Here is a 19427-nt window from a genome sequence, read left to right as displayed (position 1 = left end):
TGAGCCAAGATTGTGCCATTGCACTCCAGCTTGGGAAACAAGAGCAAAACTCTGTCTCAAAAAAAAAAAAAAAAAAAAAAAGGCAACACTAGCTAAATTGATCTACAGATTCAATAGAATCTTTATCAAAATCCCAGTTGACTTCTTTGCAGAAATCAACATGCTGATCCTAAAATTCATACAGAAATTCAAGGGACTCAGAATAGCCAAAACAATCTTTAAAAAAAACAAACTGGGAGGACTCACACTTCCCAATTTCAAAATATATTACAAAAACTACAGTAATCAAGAAAGTGTGGTACTGGCATCAGTACAGTCATATAGATTAATGGAATAGAACTTGGAGTCCAGAAATATCCTTACATTTAAAGTTAGTTGATTTTGACAAGAGTGCCATGACCATTCAACTGGAAAGAATTATCTTTTCAACAAATAGTGCTAGTACAACTGTATATCTGCATGCAAAAGAATGAAGTGGGGCCTTCTACCTCACACCAAATATAAAAATTAACTCAAAATGGATCAATGACCTAAATATAAGAGCTAAAACTATAAAACTCTTAGAAGACAACATAGGTATAAATCTTCATAACCTTGGATTAGGCAACGGTTTCTTAGGATACCCACAACACAAGCAACAAATAAAAAATAAACTAGATGTACCCAAATTACACACTTTTGTGCATTATCAAGAAAAGACAACCAACAAAATGGGAGAAAATACTTGTCAACATGTATCTGGTAAGGGGCTTGTCTAGAATATATAAAAAGCCTTTACAACTCAATAACAAAAAGACAAATACCTCAATTTCAAAATGAGCAAAGAACTTGAATAGAATTTTTTTTCCAAAGAAGATATTTTTAAGTGGCTAATAAGCACACGAAAAGATGCTCAACATCATTGGCCACTGAGGAAATGCAAATCAAAACCACAATGAGCTACCACTTCACACCTTCATATACTGGTGGTGGGAATGATGCAACCATTAGGAAAAAACAGTTTGGTAGTTCCTCAAACAGTTAAACATACAGTTAACATATGACTCAGAAAATCCACTCCTAGGCATATATCCCAGATAATTAAAAATGTATGTCTACATAAAAACCTGTACACAAATGTTGATAAGATCAGTCTTCATTATAGCCAAAAAGTGGCAACAAAGGGAGAAAGCCTATCAACTGATGAGTGGGTAAACAAAATGTGGTTATGTCCATACAACGGAACACTGTTTAGCCATAAGAAGGAATGAAGTGCTGACACATGCTACCACACGGATGAACCTCAAAACATGATGCTCAGTGAAAGCAGCCAGTCACAAAGGACAACAGATTGTACGACGATTCAACTTACAGGAAATCCCCAGAACAGGCAGATATATAGACACAAATATTAGGAGATTAGTAGTTGCCTGGAGCTGGGATAGAAGAGGGGCTGGTGTGACAGATAAGGGGTATGAGGTTTTTTTGGGGAAAATGAAAATGTTCAAAATCGATTGTGGTGATGGATGTACAACTCTGGGAATAAATTAAAAGTCATGGAATTTTACATGGAACTGAGTAAACTGTATGCTACGTGAATTATATCTCAATAAAGCTATTTTTTAAAAAATGAGTGAGCGGAGCATGGGATATGGGTGGCTGGAGAGAGGGTGGGCCCTCCAACCTCCCAGGGGAGCCCAGTGGGCTGGTAGATAACCTTTGTGGCAGGACATGTCTTCAGAGGCTCAGCTAGGCAGATAAGTGACAGCACACTGCCCTGTCATCTGCACCCACCTCTCACCCCCTGCACCAAACAGGTTAGGGGTCCTCTGCCTAGGCCCTGGGCAGTTACATGACTTGCCCAAGGCTGCACAGCTGGTGACTGGCAGAGCCATGGTTAAAACCCCAGCATCCAACTCCCAGGCTCTGACCCATACCCCTTTCCTTCGCCATGGCTGGAGGCTCCTGCCACCCCAGGGGCTGACAGCCACAAGGAGTCACTCCTAGTGTGTCCAGGGGCCACTCACCTGTAACCCTCAGCACAGAGGCAGGAGTAGCTGTTGACTTCATCCATACACTGGGCCCCATTCTGGCAGCGGTGGTCCCTGCAGTCATCCTGGTTCTCGCTGCAGTTGTCACCTGCGTAACCTGGCACGCACTCACACCTGGTGTGGGGGGGGCATGGGTAGTTGGGGGGTCAGCTACACAGAGCCTGGGAGGCCAGCGATGCACCAGGGCTCCCCACACACAGTCTGTACATGTGAGGGAGAACCTCAAGTTCCACTGAGGCTGTGGGGATCTCCAGGAGGTCACACAGAGCTCTGGATCTAAAAGGGCCCCTAGCCCATCCTGGGAGCCTTTCCTAGTAGGAGAAGAGAGCTCACGTGGACTTGAGGTAGGGGCCTGGGGCTGAAAGAGTAGACCCCAGTGGCAGGGGGAGATGGAGTCTTGTCACGGAGGACCCACCCTCACCAGCAACAGCGCTTCCAAGGCCAAGTGTCAGCCCCTTCCCGACCTCTCCAGCGGCTCAGCTGCACCCTCCCTGTTCTCCCAGGACCCGCTACCACGTGGCTGAGCTCCACAGACTCCCCCACTCCTCTTTCCCCAGCCTCCCAGTCCTCAGCAGGGCTAGTGCCCCCTGCTCAGTGGGTGCCTTGACCTCAGGTCAGCCCCCAGCTTCCCAGCTCCCACCATGCCTCACTGCTGGCCCAAAACACTCCCTTTGGGCTACTGTCTGCCTATCAAATAAATGAAGGACACTCCAGTAGTCCTTTCTAGTAATGGCCTTGCTCTCTGTCCTACAGGCCTCCTGATCCCCCGACACCAAACTCACCTCACCAAGCACTTCCCTGCCTTCACACCCGTGGATTCCAGAATACTGTCTCCTTTCTCCCAGCATGGTCCAGCCAGCTCACCTCCTCCAGGAAGCCTCCAGAGAGCACTCCAGCCCTCACTGAGCAGTCCCCTTGTCTGATCTCCTTCTAAACTCCTAACTCTGAAGCTCAATCACGCAACCTGGCAGATGGGTGCTCTTGCCTGGGTTTTTTACTCATTTCCTTGTCCAGTGTTTTTCGGCCTATAAGAAATACTTTCAAGCCCAGTACGTACACACACACACACACACACACACACATACACACACACTCAAAACCAGATTCATACAACAATACTGATTATCCTTATTCTATAAGATGGCACGTTGCTGTCTGATACTTTGTTTCATCCTTTAATGTTAGTCTTGACATTAATATTAAACAGGGGCTGGGACTCCCTTTATATCCAATTGATCACAATCTACTAATGAGTCTGGAGTTACAGTCTGAAAAATGTTATAGTAGCTAAGCCACCACTTACTCGTTCATTCATTTAATGACTATATATTGGATATATGTCTTGGGTTGCTGGTAATGCCAGGCACAGCTGAGCATGTCAGTTCTATCTTTCTACCAGGACAGGCAGTTAAGAGAACACGCACTCAACACTCCACTGTGTGCCACAGTCCCGGGTCCAGAGCTAAGCACAATGCTTACCCTTTGTGATTGAGGGACTGTGCTAGCAGCTCCAGGCTGGACAATGTGCAGTCCTGCCTTATCCCACCCTCCAAGGAGGGCGCATGCTGCCCAATCTACCACTGCTGATTGGTCTGCCTGCCAAGCCCCACCCCTGGGAGCCCCCGCAGGAGTACAGTGTCCATCCACCATTTGGATGAAGGCTCTTGTGGGCCCATCGACCGTGGAACCAGGCCTCAACAATCCTGGACTCTTGCTTCCTGTCATGGGCCTCAGGCTGCTCCAGTTAGACAGGGGGCTCCTGGGGGACTCCATCCGAGTCCCTGGGCTTGGGTCCCTCAGCCACAAGCCCCAGGAAACTCTGCCCTGACCACCCCTTGCTGGCCTGACTGGTGGAATGGAGAGGTCCCAGAAATGAGACTATGTTTGCAAAACTGCAGTGGGAAGCATTATTTTTAAAATGTGTGACCTTTATAAAGCTTAAGTCTTCAAGTAACAAACACTTTCACATATGCCGATAACAACCATGATGAAAATACAGACCGACAACTTTTACCCAAACCTCCTGGGACAGACAGGTTTTGGAATTCAACACCTTTTAGATTTTGGTAAGGTCAGACAATGCATATTACACAACCTACTGGTAGGAGCTGAGGCAACCTCATAATCAGACTTATTCACATTTCTGCCACAAAATCTACACATGTTCACATTACATGGGATGAATAACAACAAAAAGCAATCTCATACCAGTGCAGGGCAGCTTTTGTTACCAAATACGTCCAGGTCAGATAAGATTTGGCCATGAGATGGGATGCTTTCCTGAACTTTGTGGATTTTGTAATTGGGGATAAGAAATGGTGGATCTGGAATAATAGCCTAGAGCACTTCACAGATGCCAGATCTGGAGCTAAGCGCTTTCCATGCATTTTCTCATCTTACCCTTGCAGCCACCCCAGGAGGAAGCTACTGTTGCTCCCAGTTTACAGATGAGAAAACAAGCTCAGGGCAGGCAAGTGACACAGTCAGGGTCAGGCTGCAAACCCAGGTCTCTGTGGCCACAAAGCTGGGCACATCACCCCCTCTACCCCAACCCCGCATGGATTCTCAGGAACCCTGTAGAGCTGAGACCAGACTCACTGGACAAATGAGGAAATGAGGGTGGGGTGCGGAGCCCAGACTGGAATCCAGTCTGACTCAGGGGCCCAAGCTCCTCCCTGGCCCTGGAAATGGGCAACACTGACCTGGGCCCGTCCGGGGTGCCCACACACTGGGCCTCGTGTTGACACGGGTTCAGATCCGGAGAGCACAAGTCCACCAGCTGTTCACAGGCCCTTCCTGGGGAAAGAACGAGCAAGGGGCAGGAAAGAAGCTGTTCTCCTGTGCTCTGCTGGGTGGCCAGACCCACAGGAATCCTCCTGCAGACACTGAGGCAGGGACCCCCTTCCACTCCTGGGCCTGGGGGCTCAGGGCTGTCTCTGTCCCCCACCTCCCCCAGACACTGCTGCCCTGGCGCGCTTACCCTCATACTGCAGGGGGCACTGGCAGGTGTAGTTGCCTACGCCGTCCACACAGACACCCCCATTGGCACAGGCGTGATCCACACAGTCATCCGTGTTCACCCCACAGGTTGGTCCTTCAAAGCCGGTGGGACAGGAGCACCTGTGCGGGGAATGGGAGGATGGAGAGACAGCCCTCCTGGAACACTGGTGGAAGCCTGTGGCTACTGGTCAATATCACCATTCCACAGAGTTAGGGTCCCTACTCCGGGTCAGGCCCTTGCCAGGTGCTGGGCAGGGTTAGAGGTGACCAAGACTGACCCTGCCCTCATGGGATTCACTCACAGTCTAGTGGGGAGGCTAGAGGAGATGGGTGGTGAGAGGAGAGGTAGTGAGGACCAGGATGGTGTAAGCACTGAAGCCAGGGAGGTGGCACAGAGGGGCAGGAGACACCTGGCTCCTCCTTGGCACAGAGTGATAAGGGCAGGCTTCCTGGAGGAGGTGATGAATTAACCAAGGACCCTGACAAGGGAGAGCAGGAAGGGGAGGAAGGTGACTGGGGCAGAGGTGTGCGTAAAAGCCTGGAGTGGCCAAGCGCGGTGGCTCATGCCTATAATCCCCGCACTTTGGGAGGCCAAGGCAGGTGGACCACCTGAGGTCAGAAGTTGGAGACCAGCCTGGCCAACATGGTGAAACTCTGTCTCTACTAAATTACAAAAATTAGCTGGACATGGTGGCATGTGCCTGTAATCCCAGCTACTCAGGAGGCTGAGGCAGGGGAATTGCTTGAACCTGTGAGGCAGAGGTTACAGTGAGCCAAGATCACGCCACTGCACTCCAGCCTGGGAGATAGAGCAAGACTCTGTCTCCAAAAAAAAAAAAGCCTGGAGTGGAAGGGAACCCCACAGCCAGTCTTCTCCAGGGGCCCTGCCCATCCACACAGTCCAATACTTCAGGAGCACAGACTTCAGGCACAGTGAGCAAAGGGCTGCAGTGAGCAGGAGCCTGGTCATGAGGGGCCCTGGGGATCAGTGACCTTCAAACCAGGATACACCTTCCCCTGGGGCAGCCAAGGTTTCCAAGGGGTGTGCGGATCAGAGAGAGGTCCAAGAAATTAATTTCCAGATTTTCAAATATCTGCACGAGCTCCTCCCTAAACTCTAAAATGGTGGCATCTGTCCCAGCCCCAGCCCTTACAGACTGGGGGGTGATGGGACAAACCCTACAGGTAGAAAGGTGGGCATGCTTCCAGGCACCAAATAAAGGGGCAGTTAGGAATCCTGATGTTTAGAAAGTGAACAAATACATGCAATCTAAGTCAAGAGGTTTCCAGTTCTGTGCACTGGAAATAATTGAAGGAAGGCCTCATGGAACTGTCAGCTGATAGAACATTAAAAATAATCTTGATGGCAGGTCACTGTGGAGATTTGGCATATAAACTGGGAGGGCTTTCAAAGAATTAAGTGACATGGCTATAATAAAACTCCTAATCTCACCAGTTTATTTACATGAACAAACTTTCCCAGCATGTATATCTATAAAAACAAAACGAAACAGGAGAAGATCAACCGCTGTGTCCTCCCTCATTCGGCAACATGTACCCATATGCCAGCTGAGAGAAGAAAAGAACGAAAACGCACCCCATCCATCTCATTAAGAGAGAGACACTCTAATAAAATTTTCCTTCTATGTGTAATAATCTTCAACCCAATTCCATAATACAGTTATGTCGTTTCAAATTATTGTAGGGATAACTCACTGCAAAAGAAACTTTAAATCAGAAGCTTATAGTGATGAGAAATAAGAAAAAAACTTTAAGTTTTACCTTACGTGTACCCATGTTGGGGACAGAGTACTCAAGAAAAGACTCTAGCATAAAAATATATTCGGTTAGAAAAAAAAGACAGGAGGGTAAGGAGTAAAATAAAATACTAGTTAGAGGAAAAAAAAGAACAAGGTAAAATGTTCAACTGTTAAAGAAGAACTTGTTTGTGTCATTTTAAAATGGTGTCCAATTGGCCAGGTGTGGTGGCGCATGCCTGTAATTCCAGCACTTTGGGAGGCCAAGGTGGTTAGATCTCTTGAGGTCAGGAGTTCGAGACCAGCCTGGCCAACATGGTGAAAACCCATCTCTACTAAAAATACAAAAATTAGCCGGGTGTGGTGGTGCATGCCTGTAGTCCCAGCTACTTGGGAGGCTGAGGCAGGAGAATTACTTGAACCCAGGAGGCGGAGGTTGCAGTGAGTCGAGATCTTGCCACTGCACTCCAGCCTGGGTGACAGAGCAAGACTGTCTCAAAAAAAAAAAAAAAAAAATAGTGTCAAAATGATATGCTGTTTAGATTGCATTAGAGAATGATAAAAGAGTGATTTAATGTCATATTTTTAAAACTTAATTTTTTTTTATTTTAGAGACAGTTTCACTGTGTTGCCCAGACTGGAGTGCAGTGGTGTGATCATACCTCACTGCAGCCTTAACCTCCTGAGCTCAAGCGATCCTCCCTCCTCAGCCTCCTGAGAAGCTGGGACTACAGGCACTCGCCATTACACCTGGCTAATTCTTAATTGTCTATAGACATGGGATTTGCCATGGGGATTTTGCCATGTTCCCCGGGCTGGTCTCCAACTACTGGTCTTAAGGCCCTTCCACCTCAGCCTCCCAAATAAAGCGATAGTTTTATTTTTAAATGTTAATAATATTTACAATATCTGGAAAATTACCTCCTTTGCAATGAAAAACTTACAATGAAAATTTTAGCTGTCAATCTAAGGATGTGTGAGGGAGTGTTTAGTTTTTAGAATGTGTTTGGGGAGTCTGTGAGTAAAAAGACACTATTGTAGGAAATGGTCTGCAGTTAAATTTTTTTCCCTGAAGGCTGGAGGGGACCAGCAGCAGGGTTTTAAGCTGGGGTGACAGGGTCAGCTTCGCATTTCAGAAAGTGGCCTGTGGTAGGAGCTGGGCAGGATAGTGGGAGTGGACACAGGTCAGGGGATAACAGGCGCCCCAGAGAGCCTCGGGGTTGAGGGGTAACTCGTGGAGGCACCCCCTTTCCACCTGGAGAGCCCACTCTCCCAGCCCCCAGTTTGTAAGGCGGTGAGGTGAGGGGTGCCCCATCTCCCCATCTCAGGGTGAAGGGGGTGTCCTTTCAGCCCCCAGCTGAGGCGTCTCGGGAATGAGGAGGGCGCACCCAGGGAGCTGCTCACCGAAGCCCGGAGGAAGCTAGGCGCAGAGTGTAAGGACGCCGTTTCCAAGGCAACCGGGGGAAGAGAGGCCATTTAGTGATTCATTTTTACATCTGGTAATTTGGGTATGCAGAGGCAGGCTCAGCCATTTCTGCCCCCAGATTCAATATCATTTTCTGAAGAGCCAATGTATTGTGCCAGCAATTTACTTTCAGCAACTAAATACTATGTATTCCTCAGAAAAGCTCTGGGAGGGTGGGGCTCATTGGGCGGTCCTGGGGGAAGCAGCCAGTGGGAGGGGCTTGCGTTGTGATGTCAGCTCTGGAAGGACTTAAGAGATGGGGTCATTAGGGCTGGCCCCTTCACTGAACAGCAGAAAATGGGCTGCTCAGGGCAGGGCCAGAGGGCTATCCCCTCCCACAGTGCCCAGTGTGACTCATGAGATGGGGGAACCCCAGAGAAAGCAAAGAGCCCTTGGCTCCCACCTCTGGGCAGGCCTCACCCACCCAGTGGCAGCCCCAGCTGTGTCTCAGGGGCTCAGGGTGGCAGCTTGAGGGGGCTGGCCAGGTCCCTGCCTGCAGGCAGCACGGTCAGGAGCAGACTGTTCGAGGGAGATTGGAGGCTTTGGGATGAATTGAAATTTTCTTTTCTTTTTTTTTTTTTTTTTTTTTTTTTTGGAGGCAGAGTTTCAGCTCATTGCAACCTTCGCCTTCCAGTTTCAAGCGATTGTCCTGACTCAGCCTCCTGAGTAGCTGGGATTACAGGTGCCCACCACCATACCCAGCTAATTTTTGTATTTTTAGGACAGATGGGGTTTCACTATGTTGGCCAGGCTGGTCTCAAACTCCCGACCTCGTGATCCACCCACCTCAGGCTTCCAAAGTGTTGGGATTACAGGCGTGAGCCACCGCGCCCAGCCTGAATGGAAATTTATAGGAATTTCAAACACCCCTGCTGTGGTCCTTGGCACTGCACTGTGTATGCTTTGGCCATGGATTCCCAGTGCCTTCAAAAAGGCCCCCATGGCACCTGGCAGGAGCAGGAAGAAGGCCTGGAGCAGGAGGCAGCAGAGCCCACTCCAAGCCCTGGTCAACCCTGGAGCTGGGGAGCTGTATGGCTCAGGCATCCACTGGTCTCTCTGTGCTCCCACCGCATCTGGGCAAGGAAGGGGTTGGCCCAGTGAGCTTGGAGAGCCCTCTGGCTATGATTTGGAGTACATGCCTGCCCCCCACCATGCGCCTCCACCTCCCCCCAGGGCACAGAAGGTCTGGGCCATCCCTGAGGGAGAGGAGGGCCCTGAAGCACAGGTGCTGGACCCATCAGCACTCACCAGGCTCCTGCCCCTCCAGGTAACTCACATGAACGGGGCATCCTTGCCCTCCTGTGTATGGCAGGTGCCGCCGTTTTCACAGGGGCCACTGGAACAGCTGTCCAGGGACACCTCACAGTCTCGGCCCTGGGGGGAAAGTCAGTGATGGGGACCCCAGGGAGACCCGGGAGTTAGTATGAGCCCACAGCCAGCCAGACCCTCAGCAGCTCAGCCTCTCCCTGTCCCAGGAGTGACTTGTTTTCATTCATTCATTCGTCCACTCCATTAATTAATTAATTCTTTCATTCATTCATATGTTAAGTCATTGATTACTGGTTCACTCAAGCATCTGCTCTGAGTCAGGCGGTGCTCCGGGCCCTGGGGACAGCCCTGCAGTGCACAGGAGGAGCCCTCCTCCTCCCCGGCATCTGCCTCCACTCACCTTATAGCCGCTGGGGCAGGCACACCTGTACACCTCAAGGGGGTCGTTGTGGCAGATGCCCTGGTTCTGGCACGGACTAGACAAGCAGGGATCACACTTGGCCTGGACAGCCAGAGTTGGGGGACCTGCAGCAAGGGGAGGATGTTAGTGCAGGGGGAGGGGTGGGCAGCACAGGGTTGGGCACAGAGCAGGCGCTGTGCACCGTGGCCATTAGGGCCGCACGATCCATGTAGGAAGGGCACAGTCGCTACCACCGAAGTCAGCCAGCCCTTCCTCTTTCCCCTCATGCCCTTCTGAGGCAATGACCCTAGCCTGACACCTGCTGACTAGGAGGACAGAAGGTGGCCACCTTGGCAGAGAGGAGACGGTGACTCTGTGAGCACCGTGCCCAAGCTCGGCTCTGCAGGTTGGCCACACCAGGGAGCAGGAGTTGTTCCCCTCCACACCTGAGCCAGGGAGGATCATTTTCCCCCACCTCCCTGCTACAGCAGGCCCCTCCAGCATCTCCAGGATGCACTGGTTGTAGAGGTAACCAGAGGAGCTGACAGCCAGGCCACCTGGGACGCCACTCGTGAGTGGCAGCAGGATCTCAGGAGATGAAATAGCAAGACCAGTGAACTCAGGCTTCTCTGGAAGATGCCTTCTAGAAGGGGTGGAATATTGCTCCTGCTGAAGAGGCATGAGCATGAACAGAAATACAAACTTTTCAGCAGTGACTAGGACACATGACAGACTTCTGGGGTGAAGATGGGGTTCTGTTTCCTTTTTTTTCCTTTATTTTTATTTATTTATTTTTTTAGACAATGTCTTACTCTGTCACCCAGGCTGCAATGCACTGGCGCAAACATGGCTCACTGCAGCTTCAACGACCTGGGCTCAAGCAATCTTTCCATCTCCATCCAGTAGCTGGGACTACAGGCACACACCACCATGCCCAGCTAATTAAAAAAAATTTTTTTGTAGCGACAGGGTCTCTCCACGTTGCCCAGGCTGGTCTCGAACTCTTGGGCTCCAGCGACCCTCCCACCTCGGCCTCCTAGAATGCTAGGATTGCAGGTGTGAGCCGCCACGCCCAGCTGGGGTTCTGTTTCTTGGTCCAGGTGCGGGTTACCTGGGTGAGTTCAGCTTGTGAAACTTCAGCAACCCATTCACTCATGATCTGTGTACTTTAATGTGTGTGTGTTCTCTTTCAATAAAAATAATAAAACAAAACCAAACCCCTTCTCACCAGCACCAATCCCACCCCATTAAATAAACACAGAGCAAATGTTTCAGCATAAATTGACTTGCTCCCAACAGCCAAGCCGCAGATCAGGCCCCTCTGAGCCGTTAGGCTGTGACAGCATCCTGCACACAGGGTGGCCCAGGGCCTCCTCATTAACCTACAGCTGTCAGCTTCATTTCCGACGGTGGCCTCCGAGCTTGCAGAGGGCAGGGGCCGTGCTCCACGGCCTCCAGTGTCTTCCCCCTCGCTGTACCCCTGCACATAAAGCCCAGCCCCGGCGGCCACTCAGCCACCTGTCTGTGCTCAGCAGGGCTTCTGGGGCTTGGGCCATCACTCAGTCCCTGAATGAGTATTTACACATGCCCACAGTGGAGCGTCCCAGGGCAAAGCCGGAACCAGCCTCCAGTGACACTCTGGCTCTGCATTTCTGTAAACGTCGGGAGAGTGGCTGCTGGGTCCCCTGCTCCACCAGGGACTGAGAGAGGTCTAAGTTAACTGCTGAACACAATTCCTACCAAAGGGAGGTCTGAGCGCCTGCTCTGCTGCGAGGCTTGGAGCTCCCAGAAACACCGCTGCTCTGTTTATTTTCCTCATGTAACCACAGGGAGGGATTACAGCCCTGACGGCCTGAGATTTTTCTGCCTGGCTCTTTTTGTCCATGATATGTCAGGACTGGAAGGCAGTCATCAAGCCACAGGTGGCTTGTTCCTGTCCCCTGACTCACTGCCCAGCAGTCGCCACAGGGACACAGGCATGTTAGGAAGGCCCTGCAGTGTTGGGCCAGTTCCGTGGGCCCCCAGCAGCAGGGGCCGCGCTCCTAGGCTCACCTTGGCATTCAAACTTCTTGGCAGGTGTGGTGAGGAGCAGCTTGCCCTCCATGTCCAGGGGCCCAGCACAGCGGGCAATGCCCGGTTCCTTGTAGCCAGTCTTCACCCAGCTGGACAGCCAGCGGAGGTGGCAGTCACAATACAGGGGGTTGGCACCAATGGCCCTGAGCAGAAAGCAGAGAGAAGCAGGCATTACAGCTTCATGGGGTCCCTCGCCCACTGGAAACCTAGAGTCCCAGGCACCGCACCAGGGACTGGCAAAAATCTTAGCCTCCATTTTGTGAGCATTTACTGTGTAGCGAGTGCTGCTTCTCTTTTTTTTTTTTTTGAGATGGAGTGTCGCTCTGTCGCCCAGGCTGGAGTGCAGTGGTGCGATCTCAGCTCACTGCAACCTCCACCTCCCAGGTTCAAGCAGTTCTCCTGTCTCAGCCTCCCAAGTAGCTGGGATTACAGGCACACGCCGCCAAGCCCAGCTAATTTTTATATTTTTAGTAGAGACGGTGTTTCGCCATACTGATCAGGCTGGTCTCGAACTCCTGAACTCAGGTTATCCACTCACCTCAGCCTCCCAAAGTGCTGGGATTACAGGTGTGAGCCACTGCGCCCGGCTGCCAGTGCTGGTTCAAGCACTGCATATGCATTGTCTCACTTAGTCATCCCCACACACTACTATCCCCATTTTACATGTGCAGAAACTGAGGCTCAAAAAGGCTGAGGAATTTGCCTAAGATCACACAGAGAAGCAGGGAGCTGCTGGGGCCATGCTGTTGGGGCCAGAGCCTACAAATGCACTGCCTCTAATGTGCATGGGGAGAAAGCAACCCACATCGACCGCTGCAATGAGACAGCTGCTTTTCCTGTGTTTGTGCACCGAATCATCTCATCAGCTCCACTGCACAAGTTTTCTCCTCTCCATCTCAAAGACGTGGGCACCGAGCCTCCTATGGAATAAGTAATTTCCCTGGGGTCACACAACCAGCGAAGGGCAGCCCCTGGATCCAGATGCGCCACTGTCTGCCTCCGAAGCCCATGCTCTTTTATTTTTCTTTTCATTTTTAATTAAACAGAACACATGAGTGCATTCTCATTGTCAGCCATTCTCAAACATCGCAGACAAAGTGTCCGCCCTGCACAACACTGTGAATGATTAAATGCCACTGAGTTGCACACTTTTTAAAAAACGGCTAATTCGATATTATGTGAATTTCACCTCAATTTTTTTGAAGGCACATTCCTGTGTTACTGATGGGGGTGCAAAATGGTAGAGCGCCCGTGGAGGGGAATTGTGTGACACTTATCATATGACTCATGCACTTGCCTTCTGATCCAGCCATTGTTTCTGGGCGTTTACCTGCAGGCACACATAAAGACATCTGTGTAACAGTCTTATTTGTAACGGAAAGACTGCAAATCCTATGTTCATCAGTGGGGAGTGGTTATATAAATTGTGATACATCCACATTACAAAAAATAAAAGTCTACACCCCACTGTCACTGCCCTCCACAAAGGGGCACGTGGTCACAGGGTCACCATACTCGGATGTACAGCCTTCCAGGCCTTTCCACACGTACACACATGGTTCCTCCTTACAAATCACATCACTACTGAGCAGCTTGCTCCTTGTCACTAAACAGCACGTCTCGGGAATCTTCTCGGTCAGCATATAAGCATCTATCTCATTGTGTCCAACTGTTCTGCAATATCCCAGAGTGGATACCCCATGGCACAGTGGACAGCGTCCCTGTTGCTGGACATTCTGGTTCTTTCCAATGGCAGTGAACACACATGATACATGCCTCTTTGGGTTTTGGTTTTTTTTTTTTTTTTTTTGAGACAGGGTCTCACTCTGTGGCCCAGACTGCAGTGCAGTGGTATGATCTCAGCTCACCGCAACCTCTGCTTCCCAGGTTCGAGTGATTCTTGTACCTTATTCTACTGGGTAGCTGGGATTACAGGCGTGCACTACCACGCCCACCTAATTTTTTTTTTTTTTTTTTTTTTTTGTATTTTTAGTAGAGACGGGGGTGTCGCCATGTTGGCCAGGCTGGTCTCAAACTCCTGGCCTCAAGTGATCCGTCCACCTCAGCCTCCCAAAGTGCTGAGATTACAGGTATAAGCCACTACGCCTGGCTCCTCTTTGGGTGGTGTATTTCTCTAGAACAGATGACTAGGAGTAGGATTTGGAGGGCAGAGGAAGCACATGTAATATGCTAATAGCCCACCCCCACCCACAAAGGTTGTATCCACTTACACTGGCCATCAGTACAAGGCTGGGCCTGCTCTCATGCCTGCACCAACATACTGCCAACCCCTTTGTTTCTTACCGATCTGATGGGCAAGCTCAGAATCTCTCCACTAAACCACATGAGAGACTTAGAGATGGACAAAACATGGATTTGAGGGTAAGAAAGAGCCAGAGTTCTGGCTGGGCGCAGTAGCTCATGACTGTAATTGCAGCACTTTGGGAAGCCAAGGCAGGTGGATCACCTCAGGTCAGGAGTTCCAGACCAGCCTGGCCAAAATGGTGAAACCCCATCTCTACTAAAAGTACAAAAATTAGCCAGGCATGGTGACGCATGCCTGTAGTCCCAGCTACTCGGGAGGCTGAGGCAGGAGAATCACTTGAACGCAAGAGGCGGAGGCTGCAGTGAGTTGAGATCATGATACGGCACTCCAGCCTGGGCGACAAGACTGAAACTCAGTCGAAAAAGAAAAAGAAAAGAAAGAGAGAGAAAGAGAGGAAGGAAGGGAGGGAGGGAGGGAAAGAGGGAAGGAAAGGTGGGCCAGAGTTCTCTGACTCAGCAAATAGGAAAATCAACGCCTTATGCCTGAAGTTCATTGATATCAACATTATTTTGAAAATATAAGGCTAAATAACGTGAATGAGAATGGGCACATTGACTAAGGAACCAATGGATGCCCTGCCATTTTCCACCTGTTTCTGGGCAGGACAGAGGAAGCAGTTCCCCTTGAGACCTGTACAGCCTGATTAAAGCAGCAGTGGCTCTGAGCAGGAATTCCTCAGAATAGCTCAGCTGATGACTCACTATCTTATAAAGCAGGCTGAACAAGACCGGGACTCCGGCCCCCACGCAGCTGCCCCATGCCTGGGCGACCTTGAGTGGCTCCCTTAATATCTCTGGGGGTCACTTCATGTTTCAGTAAAGAGCCTGCAACCTAGAGGGAGAAGACAGACAAGCATGCATGACCTAAAAGAGGTGCCGAGGGAACAACACAGCTCAGAAAAGAGAGCAGGTTCGACTTTGGCATGTGTTTCATTTTTTCTTTCCTTATTTGCTGACAGTATCCATCCTGGCTAGTGGGATGGGTGATTTTTTTCTGAAGTTCCAGTGTGTTTAGAAAAACAAAGACTTTTTAAGATAACAGGAATTCAAAAATGGTGGTATATTTAAAATGTTTGCACTCACCAGATTAGTATTTTTATACTAATAAAAAGTGTGATGTCACAAAAGTATGTGATTCAAAAGATAAATACATAATTTATTTAAAAGTATATTTTGGCCGGGTGCGGTGGCTCACGTCTGTAATCCCAGCACTTTGGGAGGCCGAGGTGGGCGGATCATGAGGTCAGGAGATCAAGACCATCCTGGCTAACACAGTGAAATCCCGTCTCTACTAAAAATACAAAAAATTAGCCGGGCGTGGTAGCAGGCACCTGTAGTCCCAGCTACTCAGGAGGCTGAGGCAGGAGAATGGCATGAACCCGGGAGGTGGGGCTTACAGTGAGCCGAGACTGTGCCACTGCACTCCAGCCTGTGCGACAGAGCAAGACTCCATCTCAAAAAAAAAAAAGGTTTTTTTTTATAGCACACGATAAGGAGTGTGGCCTAGCAATGAGCCACAAGTTGAAAGATGATTGGGAATGCCTTATTTCCATCCTGTAGCTCATTTAGAGAAAAATGCCAAAAAGATGAAATCTGAGGCCATGTGAATGAGAGGGCCTGTGACGTGGCTTACGGTCCCTCCATAAACGGCAGCAAAGTGACACCTGAGATGTAAGTGCTCCTTCTCCTCTCTCCATCTTAAAAAAAATATGGGTGCAGGCCAGGAGTGATGGTTCACGCCTGTAATCCCAGCACTTTGGGAGGCTAAGGCAGGTGGATCACCTGAGGTTAGGCGTTCAAGACCAGCCTGGCCAACATGGCGAAACCCCATCTCTACTAAAAATACAAAAATTAGCTGGGTGCGCTGGCAGGCACCTGTAATACCAGCTACTCTACTCAGGAGGCTGAGGCAGGAGAATCGCTTGAACCCAGGAGGCGGAGTAGTGAGCCAAGATCAAGCCACTGCACTCCAGCCTGGGCAAAAAGAGTGAGACTCCATCTCAAAAAACAAACAAAAAACAAAAAACAACAACGACAAAAAAATATGGGTGCAAAGTCACATCTAAAGCTATTCAAAAATATGAATTCTGGATTGGCCCACACTTGCTTTTCTTTGTTTCTATACTGAATAGACTCTGAGCCACACCTGAATTCAACATTACAAGCTTTCATTTATCCAAAGGCTGGGTTTTCGTGGCTGAGGACTGCCTTGCCCTCTCTTCGGTAGTACTTGTAGTTTGTATTCACCTGGGGACTATTTCTCCCGACGAAAACTCCTGTGAACTCAGTGGGGAGTGGACAGCCAAGGCCCGACTGAGATGTATTTGGTGGGCAGGGATTGGGGAGGCAGACACCGCAGCCAGGCCATGTCAGTCCAAAAGGACTGTGGATTCAGGTTTATACCCCAGCCAAAGTATAAATAACCCTGTGTTGTTGATCTCTGGCATAATATGGAAATAGTTGAAACAGTAGCTATTTGATCTGTTCATGCCAAGGCCCCACCCGGCTCCTACTTGTGTAACCTGGACTGAAATAGCCTCCCCGGGCTGTCTCACAAGTCGCAGAACCATCCATCCCACTCCTAGGTGATCAATCTGTGTGCATTACTGTCATTTGAGGGCAGAAACCACTAAATCCCCAGCTGTGTCAGGCACTAGCAGGCACCAGTCAATGTTTGGTGAATGAATGAATGCCTGTCTAAAAGCATGAGAAAAGCACAACATCTCAGTGCAAAGGAAATTCAAAAAGAAAGGAACCATCTATCATCCCATAAATGCAACTGATTTGATTTTAGTATATTCCCTTTCATTTCCTGTGTGTATGTTTGTACATCACAGTGTACAGTCTACTTTATTCTGGGTTTTCATCAAATAATAAGTTATAGTGTTGGCCAGGCATGGTGGCTCATGCCTGTAATCCCAGCATTTTGGGAGGCTGAGGCGGGTGGATCACCTGAGGTCATGAGTTTGAGACCAGCCTGGCTAACATGGTGAAACCCCATCTCTACCAAAAATACAAAACTTAGCCAGGCGTAGTGGCAGGCGCCTGTAATCCCAGCTACCCAGGAGGATGAGGCAGGAGAATTGGTTGAACCCGGGAGGCAGAGGTTGCAGTGAGCCAAGATCACGCCACTGCACTCCAGCCTGGGCAACAAGAGCGAGACTCCATCTCTAAATAAATAAATAAATAAATAAATAAATAAATAAATGTGTTGTCATTATTAATTACTTGCTATTCTGTCATATGGGCATGCCATAATTTACTTACTCCTTCCATATTTCCTTTCATGCCAAATTCTTAATGAATTTGGACACCTAGCTTTCCAGCCTACAGCAAATTAGAGGCAACAAAATGCCAGATTATAGCAACAAAGACAGACACTGGGGAACCCTAGCCTGGGACATGGTGCATAGTAGATATTTGCTGATGGCTGACTGGATGGATAGATGGAAGATGAGTTAACTGCAAAGTAAATAGCAGACGATTGTGCAGGGCATTGAAGTGCAGCACAGTGAAGAGTGCTCACAATCGTTACAGCTTGTTTGAACCATGTGAGACCTTAGAAATCATCTTGGTGCAGGTGAGAAAAGAGGCCTTGAGAGAAGAATAAATTGTCTGAAAGCCCATTGCAAGTTGATGGCAGAACAAGAACCTAAAGCCCCAAGTCCTGATTAGTCTAGAGTTCAAGGGTTTTAAATATGATGACTTCCCCTCTTCCACATGCCCCTCCTCCACACTGCGAGTGGACAGGAGAGGCCCTGGCCAGAGTCAGATCAGGAACAGGGCATCTCAGTAACATCAGCACCTTTGGGAACCAGGAACACTGGATGGCAACTCCTGGCTGTCCCTCAATTATCACTTGTCATAGAGCGGTGTGCGAGGGCCTCCCTTCAAATTGTATACAGCTTTCATGAAGCCCGGAGTGAATGCAGTGGGTCTGTGTCATCTTTTTACCATTCTTCAACTCCTTATAAGTGCTCAAGAACTCTTTCTGGAAGAGTTGCAGGTCTTGAGTGCAGAGGCGACAACCGATGTGTGTGTACACATGACATATATCACATCAATACTACACGTGCATATGTGCACGCACATGAACATGAGTATACACACATCCTCCAGGCTGCTGCCTGTTTCCATCTTAAACCCCGGGTATAAAGGGCAGAGTTTATCCACAAGCTTTCTTGATAACAACGGAAGGTTTCTTTCACACAGATGCTATTTCGCAGAGAAATTAAGCTTAGGTGCAATTAATAAACACATTTAATCAGTAAAACTGATGCCATTTTCTACAAGTACCGCTAACCTGATCTTTACTTACTGGTTTATTTCTTAGAAACTAGATCTGGCTTCTGGCCTGATATTACTGTTCTCCTAAAGAAAGTCTTAATTTATAGATGGGTATAGGCTCAAAATTTGTTTTTGCAGCTTTGGTTTTTTTGGTTTGCTCAAAACATATGTTGTTTGCTCACTTCTCATTTGAAAAACAAAACCTGTATATTTTGAGTTGGAGACAAGATGCACTTGGGTGTTAATTTGGTTCTCGTGAGGAAGGAGAAAAGGCAGCCAACCACGCATCTGCACAGTTAAACCCTGAGTAGAAGAGAAATATTAAGGGCGAATGCAAAGATGTAAAATGTAGACTAGATGCTGAAAAGGCTAAGGTGGGCAGTAAAAGTGGACACTCAGCTATGCCCAGGGCTATGCAACAAAAGCTATGTGGTCCCAGGGTAGCAGCAGCCCCTGGTGCCCAGCAGAGACAAGCACAAATGCTCTCTGGAGAGGAGCATCTCCAACTTAGCTCTTCAGAATTCCTAAAGATATGTCAGCAAAAATGAGCGTGCAACCAAAAATTACCCAACACAGATGGAAACAAGCCCTGGTGAATTCAAGTCAGTAGGAACAATAAACAACACTGTCCCAACCTGACCTATGTCCAGAGGCACCACCTCCAGCAGGGCTCACTCCTGCCTCCTCCCATCCCACTCACCGTCTGTATGTCACCATGGGCTTTCCAGGAGTTTGCTGAAACTCAATTCCCCACAATTCCCCTTCTGTATACAACGAAGGGCAAACTCCTTAGCAGGCACAAATGGTCCTTCACAACAGAA

At 49.1% G+C, this 19427-nt stretch overlaps 1 protein-coding gene across 2 annotated transcripts in view; it reads right to left on the bottom strand.

Annotated features, from left to right (window-relative positions):
* Positions 1-19427, bottom strand: part of SLIT1 (slit guidance ligand 1) — a 188442-nt gene that overhangs the window by 10453 nt on the left and 158562 nt on the right. For both annotated transcript variants that reach the window (XM_003904064.5, XM_009215076.4), the window contains 6 exons: positions 11974-12137; positions 9922-10046; positions 9529-9626; positions 5011-5150; positions 4733-4826; positions 2007-2144 (listed from right to left, as the gene is read on the bottom strand). In XM_003904064.5, coding sequence (XP_003904113.3) covers positions 2007-2144; positions 4733-4826; positions 5011-5150; positions 9529-9626; positions 9922-10046; positions 11974-12137 — 759 coding nt within the window. The remainder of the gene's footprint in view (positions 1-2006; positions 2145-4732; positions 4827-5010; positions 5151-9528; positions 9627-9921; positions 10047-11973; positions 12138-19427) is intronic.

Source organism: Papio anubis, chromosome 11, assembly GCF_008728515.1.
Source record: "Papio anubis isolate 15944 chromosome 11, Panubis1.0, whole genome shotgun sequence".
NCBI classification, from domain to species: Eukaryota; Metazoa; Chordata; class Mammalia; order Primates; family Cercopithecidae; genus Papio; species Papio anubis.
This window is presented reverse-complemented; position numbering and strand designations above follow the sequence as displayed.